The 14005-nt window shown below is 39.9% G+C and overlaps 1 protein-coding gene across 1 annotated transcript in view; it reads right to left on the bottom strand.

Moving 5' to 3' along the window:
- The window catches only part of MYO1H (myosin IH), a 606720-nt gene that overhangs the window by 65409 nt on the left and 527306 nt on the right, over nt 1-14005 (bottom strand). The window contains exons 26-29 of the mRNA XM_085633501.1: nt 12702-12785; nt 12137-12230; nt 8041-8096; nt 2763-2898 (exon numbers count right to left, since the gene is read on the bottom strand). Coding sequence (XP_085489627.1) covers nt 2763-2898; nt 8041-8096; nt 12137-12230; nt 12702-12785 — 370 coding nt within the window. The remainder of the gene's footprint in view (nt 1-2762; nt 2899-8040; nt 8097-12136; nt 12231-12701; nt 12786-14005) is intronic.

The raw sequence follows: 14005 nt of genomic DNA, 5'->3' as shown, positions 1-14005 counted from the left end.
ATCCGCTCTAATTATGGTGGATATAAAAAAGTCTACTTTTGCCGGTCTTTCACCACCAGGAAAAACTTGGTGGTGAGGGGCAAGAAAATATAATGTCTTCTACACCCTGGAAGAAAACTCTTACTGTATGGGGGTCATTAGGGTTTTGTGTTTCTGACTCCACTTCGGGAATTTGATTCAGAAAAACAAAAACATTTGAAAAGCTTGGTAAACGGCCGTCAAAACCGATGGCCGCCATCCACCAAACATTCTGTACATTGAAAGCAATTGCCATGATGCTGGTTCCTTTCAATATACAGAGATAACCGCTGGGCTGGTGGTCATTTCTAAATTTTACGGACCTTAGGCCATCAGGATGGTGGAGGTTATGTTCTCCGCCACCCTGATGAAAGAGTACCATCCATCAAATCTTAAATCAGGCTCTTAATGTTTAACAGCTTCTAGAGATATGTAATCATTTTTGCTTCTTTATTTCATACACCATAAAACACAGGTCTGAATTTCCAAGGTCATACTAATTCTCATTTGGTCATTATTGCACTTGAACCAGTCAGACTCCAAGAAATTACATGTATGCTCATGCCTATAGTAGAAATGATGTATTTGAAAAGTTGTTTCTGCCACTCTTCAAAATCTAAGAAATGTATACAATTTATTCCTCTCTAAAAATAGATGAGAACAATCAATAAATGAGATAACAGGACATTATATCCAAACCAAAAAACGCAAAACTCGTGTTTTATATTTTAACGATGTATTTTTATCTGTTTGTGAAAAATCAGTGTAAGCTTATTGTCATACATATATTTACATACACACAGAATAGCGCTCTAGAACTACCATTAAGGACTCCATAGTGCACATACATTGAAATATTTACAAATCACAGGACATTCCACAAAATAAATGGACATATACTACATAGAAAAATTATATTTGAACAGTGTGAAAAAAATAATAAAGAGATAGGAATCACAACCCAGTGTGTGATTAATCAAATTGTTGGTCTAGTATCCTGGGTGATCCTCTACACTTGTCATTATAGCGTCGACGTTTCGACCCCTCAATAAAAGCGATATTTTAACAGTCTTAGTGGGGTCTTCCTCGGGACTATCTGGAAGAGTCTGTGTGCAGCCTTCGTGGGGTTTCAACCCTTTGTGGTACTGTAGTATCAATCTGGTGCTGTTATGGATTTAATCACTTCAAGGTTATCTCAGACAAGTCATTCCTCTGGCGCCAAGCGCACGGGGCTCCATGTGAATTTCTTTGTAAATATCCTGCTTGCAGGATACAGAGGACAAGGGCTGCCCGCCGCTCTGTTTCATCTTGAGGAACATTAATTTTCCAGTTTCAAAAGGCGATCTTTGAGCCTTTGGACTTAATAGAAGGGCCTGGATAGGAAGCACAGAGCCCCTTGGAGTCGCCCATCCATATTTACAAAGAAATTCACATGGAGCCCCGTGCGCTTGGCGCCGGAGGGATGACTTCATCTTCAAACCTGTGAAGTGTGAGAAGGCTCCTAAAGGTTCACTTCTATGATCAGGCTACTTAAGATGCCCACGATGAAAAGTCCCTTCTCAGCTGTACAGCATGAATATTATTGGTAGGTTTCCAAGTATGATTTCCCAGCATCTACCACTGTCATATAAATAGAACAATTATCAACCTATCCATGCAAAATCAAAACGTCCAGGAACTTGAAATGTTTTTCACTGATTTGGGAGCAGACTTTGGTACATGGCAGTCTCATTTTCTGAAAGTCATAACTATTCATAATATTGAAGAATAGACAGTGAATAGATCTTCAACTATCAGGGCAGAATGCACTTCAGAGCAGCTGTAATAATCAAATTCTAAACAGTTGTTTACAGACCAAGTAAACATAGCTTAAACATTCAGGACACTTTTCACAAGGACAAATTATTTGTGGATAACCATAAGAGTTGCGCAGATAATGCACTAGTGTCTGTCTTAAATGGCTACACACCCGGAAATCAGTAAAATGTTTCTTTAGCTTTATTTAGATTGGAGCAAAGGTGCCAAAGGCAATCTAAATGCTGACTCATCTGCCTAGATGTTGGTTGAACTATTGGTAAAGTCAGATAAGAAACAAGCATTTGATGCAGGATAATGTCTCCTCGTGATCTACTGAACAGGCATTTGGTAACAAAATAAAATATGTAATCCTTAAAAGGATCTGTCTAGAGTGGGGGCTGCTGTTCCGGGACATGACTATTTTGCAGCTTTTCTTTGGGGAGGTGGGCTCTGAGAAATTGTGACTTCCTGTGGTAGTTTTGTGGTAACTAGCAGAACATTTTGTCTCTCGCATTCCGTCTTCCCCTCATGAGTCGTTGTTGCCCACTGCTAATGTTCCTCTGGCCATATGAGGCCAAACTGATCTTATAAAACTGAGTAGTAGTTAGTTGGTCTGATCTTAGGAGGTTTAGATGTAATTTGAAAGTTGAGTAATTGAGCAATGACAGTCTGTCATTTTCAGCTCTGCTGTGCTGATCTTTAATAAAAAAAAATAGAAGTATGGACAAATTACCCTGTCTCTGAAAATTGTATTCATAGGTAAGTTCCTTAAAGGAGCGACAGAAACGGTTGGCACTTTTTCTAACCAGATGAAGCCTGCTCAACTTCTGATAAGCCGAAACATGCAGGACACTTCAAATACAACAGGCTTCACTCCGGTTTAAGTGCTCGACATATTTTCTGCCTCTGGCATTTCAATGACATATTTGGAATACAAAATTGGTTACCTTTGAGGGAGGCAAATTCGATTTTCTGCTTGATCTTGGCCAATTCCACTACGTACACTGCAGACTGCGTGATAAGGAGCTGACGTGGCCGTGGCTTGAAACCATTTCTGTCATATTTAATCACTGGTGTGCCATACTAGGAAAAAGGTTGAGAGTTCGAACCTACATTAGACTCTCTTTGCTTCTTCTTGTTGCACAAATTAAAATGGGCTACGGGTTGAATGACAAAAAAATATAAGCAATAAAGTTTATTTTTCCTGGATCTGTGTTTGTTTTTTGTTATAAAGACCAATATGCACATAAATATTGCCCATCTAGATTATTTTAGTTGTCTACACATAGAAATCTAAAATTCGATTATATAATTAAAAGTACATTGCATTTTTAAACACTGTGTTGTCTGTAGGCATCAAACAAAAGCAGAGTTTTATCATGTAGCAGTATTTGCTATTGGTACGTATGTGACCAGAGCCCTGCACATTCGAACATGCACATGTGGATTCTGCATAATCCAATGCTCGCAGCCCCAAAATAAGTTTGTGTAGTCAATGACGCTACCCTTACTCACGGAGGCCATCAGAACTCTCCAAAAGGACAGAAAATGAAGAGGACACCCTCTTCCTGCAGCTCACCCAGGCACTATAATAGTGCAGTCTGCACAGCAGGCATCTGCTTCCGCTACTTAAATGAGTCTATGCTGTGATCAGGCCTGCTGGTCAGTGCCACTGGTCAGTCTGCCTTCAGATCACACTGCAGCATGGAAATCACTACCTTACACATCATAGACATTGTCCTCTTGATATTGTTGGACCTCTCAGCTACCTTCCGCAAAGTTGATCATCCCACTTTCAGATGCACACTGGAGTCTCAAATGGGATTCACTGGCAATGTCCTTCACCGGTTCTCCTCCTACTTTTCTAATCAACGCCAGTTTGTCCACATGTACACATCCAAGTCACAAAATGCTGTGGAGTCCTCCAGAGAGCCATGCAGTCTCCTGTCATCTTCAACCTCTACATGGAGATGCTTGGTGCTCTAACTCACAAATACCAGCAGTATCAACTTCAAAATTCACCTATATGGCAAAAATACACAACTCTACTTGAAAGTCTCCTCTGCTTCAGACATTCAACACCTCAAACACTGCTTGCACATCATCCAGACATGGAAGTTCAGTACCTACCCTGAGCTCAACCCAACCAAAACAGAATTCCTGCTATTTGCCAAGAACAGTAAACGAGAAACAGTACAAACCTGGCTCAATGATATAAACCTTGATGGCTACAAACCCCAGCTTTCATGGAATGTCAGATCACTTGGTTTCACCGTCGACACCAACCTCACCCTTAAGGAACGCATTACTAAAAAACACAAAGACACCTGGTACCACCGCCTTTTTAAAAAAAAAAAAAAAAGTCAAACCATTACTGGCATGAGATAATTCCATATTGTATCGGAGATGGCAAATGGTAGACTAGAACTGTACCTGGAGATGACCGTCTTAAGCTACGTGAGCAGCCAGCAGGACCTGTGGATTTGTGGCTATGGCACTGCTATTAGCTAAAGGAAAGCTCACTATGCATTGGTGTAGAGCAACGACTCTGCGTAGTGAAGAGTGGCTACAAGACTTCATTACTTGTAATTCACCGATTGGAGTTACACACTTCCCTTCTGCCCTTAACCTCAAGGCTCAGAAACATATGGGACCCACTCAGAATGTACCTTGCACAACTTGACAAAGGTAACACTGAAGACCGGGTGGCGGGGAGTATCTAAAGATGGCGAAGGTGCACTGGAGTAGTCAGATAAATGATGGGTTGCCATAGTGAGGGCCTGGTGGTGACCTCCATGGCAGGCAACATCACCCACATGGCCCAATGACGCTAGTTAGTGGGATCTAGTATAAATGGAATGGATGAACATATGGTTGGATGTATTACATCAAATGTGATCTGTAAATGATATTCAATATGAATGATCATGTGTGCATCTCATTGTATTTTGTTATATTTTCAATAACAATTATTTAAAAAAATGAATACAAATAAAAATGGTAAGTCAACCCATTTTTCCAGAAGACAACTTCAACTGCTGTTCAAGCCCTTGTATTCTTGCATCTAGATGATGGTAATGCCTTACTCCATGACCTGCCAGATTCCACACTGCCACCCCGTATGGGCATCCTACATGCTTCTGCATGACTCATCCAGGACCTGAAGAAATATGATCACATCACTCCCATCCTGATGAAATTCCATTGGCTCTCCTTGCCAGCCCCCACCATTTTCAATACCAGCGGCATTATTTACAAAGCTAACACGAGCAGCACCCTCGCTTATCTTGCAGATACAGGCACCATTTCTGATGGATCGCGACACGCCCGCAGCCAGGACAAATATCATATTGCAGACTAATAAGTGAAAAAAAGTAAAAACAAGACAAAACTCTTTTTCTATCTATTCACTGAGGATTTGGAACCACATCCTTGCATTCATTAACAACGGCCAAACACTGCTCACCTTTTTACACAACACTGCATCACAATGCATTACCATCCCCAACTCAGCTCCATCTCCTAATACTTGTTAACTTTAAGCTTTTCTTTGTCCATGTAAAGCACTCCACTCTCTTTTGGCTAAGCTTGCGCTAGAGAAGTATGATTTAGATACGTAAATCTGCTAACAGGGCAGGGCATTTACATTTATATATGAACAGATCATGGTCATGTGCTTGTTCATATGATGTATGGCTTTGGGAAACCGACCTATTGGGCAGTGGAATTATGTTTCATAACCCCCATAATCAAGTTGTATTTGTCAAAACTGCTATAGTTTTTCAAACAGGCCCATCTGGGACTCCAATAATCCAATTCATGATGGTAGAAACCCTCTATCGGACCTGGCGGCACAGTGTTTGAATCCCCAGGTCAACAGTTTGCACATAATTAATGTGTTTTATGCTTTCTTTATATGTTATCATTAAAAAAATCAATTAGATCTACTTAAAAAAAAAAATTACTGTACAACAGCACCATAACATAGGAGCCCAATGCTTTTCACAAGGGGTTAAATTAGTAATACCAGGAAATAAAAACAAAGAACAAATAACTAATTTATGAATGTAACAAAATAAGTAAAGTTAAGTAGGATTTCAAAGCCCCAAATCCATGGTGTCTATAGTTACCCACCATAGACATGCGTAGGCGTTACTTGTTAAAATCTTGACCCAACTGACCGTGTTCTCCATCAGTTACAATGAGACATTATTTGGGCCATTCTTCGATCCTTTATTGTCTTGTCACTCTGCAAGAATTTCTTTAGTTTCTGATTTAGATTTTAAACAACCAACAGGGACAAACTGAATTACAGAAAAGAAGTTAACTCTTGTTGCTTGTTTAGGCTTTTATATCATAATATATAAGCGTGTCAATCAAGACAGCCTCTATTTAAAGCAATATTTTATCTATTTCTCTCAGCAACTCATGAAAGGAGATCTGTTTCATAACTTAGGGGCATATTTACAAACCCTGTGTGCTGCCGGAACGTCACTTTTTGTGATGTTCCTGTGACGAACAGGGCTTAGCCATATATAGAAGGCCACGTAAAGCCACCCTGCGTGGCTTTTCATGGCCTTGTAGATATGGAGTAAGGCGAGGTAGCAACTCTGCGTGAAAGAGGTGTTCCATGGGTGTTGCTGCGGGTGTTCTCACTCAACATTCATGGAATTCGATACTGCATCAGAGTTACAACACAGGTAAACATGGGGCAGCGCCAAAACCTTGCGCCTCCCTAGAGCAGGGGTAACAAGGAGAAATGTTTTCTGCTTTGCATGTGCTGCATTCTGTAGCAAACATAGAAAGAGGAAATCGCCTCTTGTGATTGTTTTTGTGGAGGAAGACGCACCTTCCTGCACAAAAATAATGGTGTTAACAACACAGAAACACTTGCACCATGGGTGTCTGCGTTGGCGCACGGCTGCAAAATGTGCACCGGCTGAAAGGACAGGAATGCACGTATCTTGTAAATACGGTACATTCCTGTCCTTTCGAATTGGCGTAGGGTAGCCCAGCAAAATGATTTGCTATGTTGTCCTACACCAATTGCGTTTAAATATGCCTCTAATAATGCTAGTTGGTGTGAATTATGTGCTGATTCAGCTTAACTTACATATTTACAAGGAATGAGTTTAGGGCAGCGTTGCAAATCATTTTGCTGCGCTGTCCAATGCCGATTCAAAAGGACAGAAATGCGGCAACATTCCTGCCCTTTCAGCCGGCGCACTTTTTGCTGCATTGTACCTGCACTAAGGTTAATCATTAGTGCTTAAACGTTGCAATAAAGCAAATTGATGTTTAGATTCACCCTAAGACCATTTCACTAATGTACATAATAATATAAGAAGAATGACGTGGGAGGTGTGTGGAGAGATTGGGGGGGAGGAGCTTTTAAACGATCCAAATGGGTTTTTAAACTTGGAGAATTTATTAACAATTTCACCCATTTCATCTGTGACATCACAGATAGTCACTGGAATGTTTACGCACTGATGGTTAAATGTTAAAGCAACCTGATATAGTATGGACGAATCTTGGGGGCAAAAGATGCCTTTCGTGGCTACCCACCTTAAATGGGCGCATCCGGTTTAAGAGTCGCGGAGGTGAGCAGCTCGTGTCAAGCCTCATTCTGACCATCTACCGAAGCAATCTTCAGCAAAAACGAACGTTTGTTTACAAATGACTTAAAAGTAGTTACAAGGGATAATCCAATCACTTTGATGCTCGCTAAAAGCGGAAGCTAAGCGGAGGAATCGCAATGCCGGTACAAATCTCAAACTCCACACTATATCGCTTCTTTTATATTGTTTCTTTTATTCAACGAGTTGAGTAACTGACTAATGATGCAACACAACCTCTTCAAATCCACCGATCTCCCTTGAAAGACGAGGTTACAGCTGAGACTCTTATTTAGGTTATTTATTTCATATGTGGACTGGACTTGCCACTCCTATTTGACAGCAGATTGGAGGTGCGTTTGTATGGATAATGGCTTTCTCTGCAGGTTTTGTGTATTCATATATATTTCACTTTACACATTTTTGTCTTCTCTTACTGTATGTGCACATGCATAAATGTACGTTTAAATGTTTGAATGCTGTTTAGAAATTATTACTTACTAAAGATAATACACTTGTCACATGTGCAACACAACATTTTCGTGCAACAGGCACGCCCTATTGTACACCCACCACTGGGAGTTGTTTAGCTACACATTATTCTTACCTTAATTCTCTCACTGCTAATTAATTGTAACACTTTGGGGCTGATGTCCTGTTCATCTGAGAAGGAAAATGTGTCAAAATCAGTACAGTACAACAACGCATGCACAGGGCAAAACACCTGCCATAACATATTTTTATATCAGACCATATCGTTTAAGTTTTATAGAATTTCTTTTCATATTATGAAATAAACGCTCGTATAAGGTGCTTTGATCCATATAATATGACTGTCCGCAGAAACAAGATTTTTTAAAGCAGGAAATTACACTGGGTGCAAATATATTCTCATGGGTAACGTTTATCAGTGTGGGATTATGCAGTTTTTGTAATCTTTCTTTTACAAATCAGACAATCGTCCTTAGAGCAAACAAATGACGTAATGTACACCTCCCTTCCTTAAAAGAAGACTGACCTCAAGATAACCTCTATCAAAAACCCTTTACCTGATCGCTCTTTGGCCCCCTGACCTGCCAGGTTTCAGCAACCACCGTCCTGCTAAATTTAGGGCAGAGTGACCATCGCTGGTATTCTAGGCTCAAGCCCACCATGAGAGGCATAGGATGCTTGCAGTGGTCCCCAGGCGCAGGGAGAAAGCTACCTGCTTGTTAGGATTAAGTACTTTTTCTTTTACACAACATACACTTCTACTTTGGACGAAGGAGCTGGAAGTAGAGGGGGCAGAGGGAAGCTGCAGCACCCCGAAAATAACCAGGCTGGAGTTCGACGTGCATTAAAAGTGACTTTAAATTGTGTTATCTTGTTACATTTGCTCTACATTAAAAGACAGAGACAAATGTCACTTAGACTTCTTACAAACTGCTGGTCCTGACTCATTCTTTTATCAGAGTGACTGGTGTTTACTGTTCTTTTTTTTACTACAAATTGTAAAGGATGTGACAATCTTGCTGGTGTGAAAGGAAAGGCTGTAGATATTGTGTTCGTCTAACACACAACACACTTTAAATCCCTGTAAATAAACTGCACAGATATTTCAAAATAAATGAACAGTCAGGGAAGCACAAATGAAACACCTTTTTTCCGATGCCGAATTGCGATTTAATAGGATCAAAACAAATCAAGACATATTTCTTGGCGATGAACAAACGGCAAATATTCACTGAAACCGAATTTGCAGGCATTATTGCTTCTGTGCTATGCAGTTTTAACAGTAAAATTGTATGTGGGTGCAAATCTAGTGGTCAATTCAATAGACAATGTGCTGTCTGTAAATGACAGTGGGCTACCTCTCCCTGCTTAAGTAATATATGTGTGGCATTGTGCTTCCAAATGCAACACCAGCTACATACTATATCGCCACCACTCTCTCGCAGAATTGGCATGGCTTATTTGCGATACCTGCTTTTCGTGTGATGCTTGTATTTTTCAGATTTTAATTGATGGCAGCACCCCAACAAAATTGTCCCAGAACCAGTACCTTTGAAAGTTCGTTTGTGTAAAAAAACAATTCAGAGCAGGGGAAAAAACCCTGGTGACTGCTCAGCATTCAGCTCTGCCTTCAGTTTATCTGCCACAACGGTGGCTGCATTAAAAGCATTGTGATCCCTGCCAAGCAGATTGCGATCTCTAATTATGGTACCATACTATAAATGAGGCACCAATTCTGGCAGGCTCTTGTCCTATAGATAAACTTTCAGGGCCCGATTCACAAAGGTAAACTTAGACGTTTGATCTAAACTTCGACCAAACGTCTTAATTTATGACTTTGGGAATTCAAAAAGGGCATTTACGAGTACTATCTTTATATCCACACTCGGGGCGGATCGCCTGCTTTCCACACGGTCATCTGACCATGCCATGCTCAGCAATCGCTTCCTCTCCACCATCACTGACAGAAAAACCCTTGATATTATCTTCTCTAACTAAATGCATCTGCTACAAAGATCAGAATAGCCATTCTTGTACTCCTCAGAAACCTTCACCCCAAACTATCAACACTTTCTTTTCTCTAGAACTCTAACACCTGTCAGCTCTCAACTTCTCCCCACTCATTGGCACTAAAATTGCAGGATTCACACTAATAAATCTCCCTAATGCCCACTTCTAATAAATCCTCTATCACCCTACTTTATCTTTTTCCACAAGCCTCAAGAGACTAGTCGTCAATAGGAACACTTCGTACCTCACCTCCAAGCATCACAGCAATCCCAAACAAAGGGGGTCATGCAAAAAGCATTTCACTGGAACCACCCTTCCTCTTATTTCCAAAGGTATTATCAATGCCTAACACAACCATCTTACTTTCATCGTTATCCTCTTGGATGTATCTATCTTCTTTGATGTAGTTGTCATGATATACATGCTATGCCCTTAAACAGCTTGGGAATCATGGACACATTACTGTCCTTGTTCTGCTATCTAGATAATCAGTCATATTCTTTTCCTGTGGCAAAGCCAAGTTGATAGAAATACACATGCCATGACCCTCCCCAAAAGTTTGTTCATCACCCTCCTCTTCTTCGTTATCAACACCCATCCCGTGACATAATCACTCATTTGTATTTTTTTCAAACACCTTATTACGGGTGACTCCAAATTCTTTGTCTTCCAATTCACCATTCTCCAACTTCAAAAAATTAATTATGATCTACCATTGACACACTTTATGTTAATCTCATTCAAAACTAAAATTATCAATTTTCTCTGTTGTAATGGCCATTCCATTATCAGTTTGCTACTGATGATACACTTCTGTCATCTTTCAGCTTTTTTTACACTTCAACAGTGACTTGGCCCTCTCCTGATTTCTAAACTCCACAAGCGTTGCTGACTGAAATTCCACACCCTAATGAATCCATGCTTACTTTCCATCCATTTAATACACCAAGGAGTTGGGCCTATACTTACGTCCAAACTAGGCCACAATATAACTAGAAAAAGAGAGAGTGGTTTGGATGTGCATTAATGATTAGTACATTCATAAATAGCCACTTTGAGATCTAAAGTGGTTTCCATCCATGGCACTTTCATGAAACCTTCATCTGAACATTTGTACTAAGCAAAGATGACTGAACAGACTTATCCTAGGTCTTCCAAACTATTATTTTCCAGCCCAGAAGAAAGTACTAGCTTTGGCGTCCAAACCTCTATTTAGTCTATCACCATCAGTCCCTAGAACCAGGTAAGTCGCAAAGCAGAAAGTCTCCGATTGGCTTGATTAACAAAGAAATGTTAAATGTACACAACTTTCGGACCTTACATGCTTGCAGATTTCTGACTTTTGGAATTCACAAAATCTTCCCAGGTAACATCAGGCAACCTATGAATGTTGCAAGTTCCCAAGTGTAATCATGGAAAATATTTGTTAATTAGGATGAGTGACTCTGCAGAGGCATTTTGTATATGCAGTTGTACAACTGTATATGGAAATGACATTATATTTGTGCAACTTCACTTTCAAAACAAAAATCCATGAGGAAAATATTTTGCCCCATGGTGAAACCCCTTCGCAAATACCGCCAACTTTTTTATGGGTGTTCCAATTCGTTGCTCAATCTAGAAATTTCACTCATTTCCAAGCTTGAAAAGGATAAGAGGAAAGTTTGTAAATGGCCAACGTTTGGATGCTCACCATCTTTGCTTGTTCCTTTGTGGATTCACTTAAGAGCATCTAAAGGCCTAGAAGACTCTCTTCAACTATAAACAGTGGAGCATGAATCTCAACACAAACCACAAGATAAAATGGAGGCGAGAGAGAAAGTAAGGAAAGACTTTGATATCAGGGTCTGCACCTTTGGTGCTCTCAGACGGTCACTAGTGGCAGCAGTGAGAGCAGCAATTCCACATATTTGATGAGCAGTTGCTCATATCGAAAACAACACTCAAAGAATATTCATGTGTAACTACCTATGGTATGGATAACATTTTTGCCAGTGCGTTGCCTGATGATCCATACCTCTCTCGTCCCTTTACATGTTGGCAGACAGGACAGCCTTCAATTTACTAACAAGCTAAAGAAAGAAAGGCATAGCGTACCAATATAACATGGAAATATGAAATAGGCAGAAAAGGTTCAATGTCAATTCTTCCAAAAACCCCTTCCCCACGCAAAATGATGCACTGTTAAGTTGAATGCTTACTGAGCCTGGTGTCTACAAATGGCTTATTTAAACTCTGTTTGTAGCCATCTTTCTTCCCTTTGAATAAGTTGCTTGTCACTGTTTTTTGTTGCATCTAGAAAGTTAAAAGAAAAACAAGGTATCATAAGGTAAACTTATTTTACATTCTCAGTTTCCTTCACATTCATTATGTAGTTGCCCTATGAGTAGGTACTTCTTTTTAGATGGTGCTGTTACTTTGTGAAAGGTTTGTATACTAAACACTCATTCTGCAGTTCTGCCCTGAGGAATCTATGTCTATTTTATTTAGATTTTGGTTATGCCATTTTTTTTAACTATCTCTAAGTCTGTTTACTTTAGCCTCCTCCATTTACAATGTTAATATATAGTGTAAATTCTACTCAGACCACCAGGTCTCAGTCAGCGCCACTATGGGCACTTGTGACAAACATACACAGTACATTTTTGGCAGCTGAAAAAATGCGGTTAACGTGCAATTAAAAACCCTACCAAAACCTAAATAAAACATATATATTTTAAAAGCTTTTACTCTGAGAAAAATGACCTACGTGTTGCAAAAACATACCTGAAGTACTTTCTGTGGTGTAATTCCTCGACAGTATTTTCGCACCAGGGTTCTAATGCAAAGCTTGTGTAGTATTTCGGAGGTCTACACAAAGTGAAAAGAGAAGACTTTTGAAGGAATATCCTAGAAATTGCAGGTTTTAATGGTTAATTGCACGAAGAAAGAAGGACCAACTGCAATTATTTGTTTCAAATATCTACAAAATAAGTTTGGGGATTCAAATTCTCGTTGAATTTAGACTATAATTAACACAATGTTACTTACTTGTTACTTACTTGTAATCATAGTATTCCATCGTGGGAATGTTATTGAATTCATGAATATGTAGGCCTCGTTTACATTATTGGCCTCATGGAACAAAGGCTAAATTGCCGAATTGCCGAAAATAGTGAAGATGGAGCCAGTATATTGCACATAGGGATACACATATCTGTATTTAGCAACATAAAGCTATATACACAGTGACGAAATTGGTCATTGCTTCACCAAAACTCCAAGGAGACCAAGTTCCACAATACCACATGTGCTTGATCATGCTCCCCAAAAACAATCACTGGAATCAAGAACCAAAAGAACATAAAATGTAAACAATGCACTAACGACTCACTGGCTTCTAGATACACTAACATGAAACAAGCAAAGCTGCCTCACTCTCACCAAAAGCATGCTTAAAAGGGCTCTTGGATATCTTCCAAATGAGAAAAGGGTGAGGTGCCAGAGATCCATGAAGCAAATATAGAAAAAAGCATTGGCAAAGCCAATTATTCTTTCTTCGCTACTGCATGTATTGGCTTTGCCAACGCTGTCAGGTGTCCATCTTGGAAATCAATCTTTTTGTATTTTTTTTTATATTTATACTGTTTCAAGGTGGATTCCAGGTTCTTTCATTTGATGTGTAAATGCAACATTCTGTATCTTGGAACGGAAGACATTACAAACAATACAAAAAAAATAGAATTCCAGATTAGCTGCACAAAGGGTATGGAGAAAGAGATCCTCACAGTGACAGACTTAGCATTTTGACTGAAGGCTGAACACCTTCTGAAATGAGGTGAGCAGGTGATACTGGGCCAATATAGGAGGTGTTGAGGAAGCTGAGTGGAGGGAGATCCTCCATGGCATAGCTTGGCATGCCTCGCATTCATCCATGTCAAGGCTGCATTGAGAAAGACTGTCATGCTAAGGAGAATTAGGTACACTATTAGAAACAGTAGTGGCTGGCAGGGAATGAGGGTGTAGGGTAGGGGTGGAGGGGTGGCATCAAAATAATTAAAAAATATATATACCACTTACCTTGTACACCC

The sequence above is a fragment of the Triturus cristatus genome, chromosome 11 (assembly GCF_964204655.1).
Source record: "Triturus cristatus chromosome 11, aTriCri1.1, whole genome shotgun sequence".
Classification (NCBI taxonomy): Eukaryota; Metazoa; Chordata; class Amphibia; order Caudata; family Salamandridae; genus Triturus; species Triturus cristatus.
Note: the sequence above shows the minus strand (reverse complement) of the source record. Positions and strands in the feature narration are given on the sequence as shown.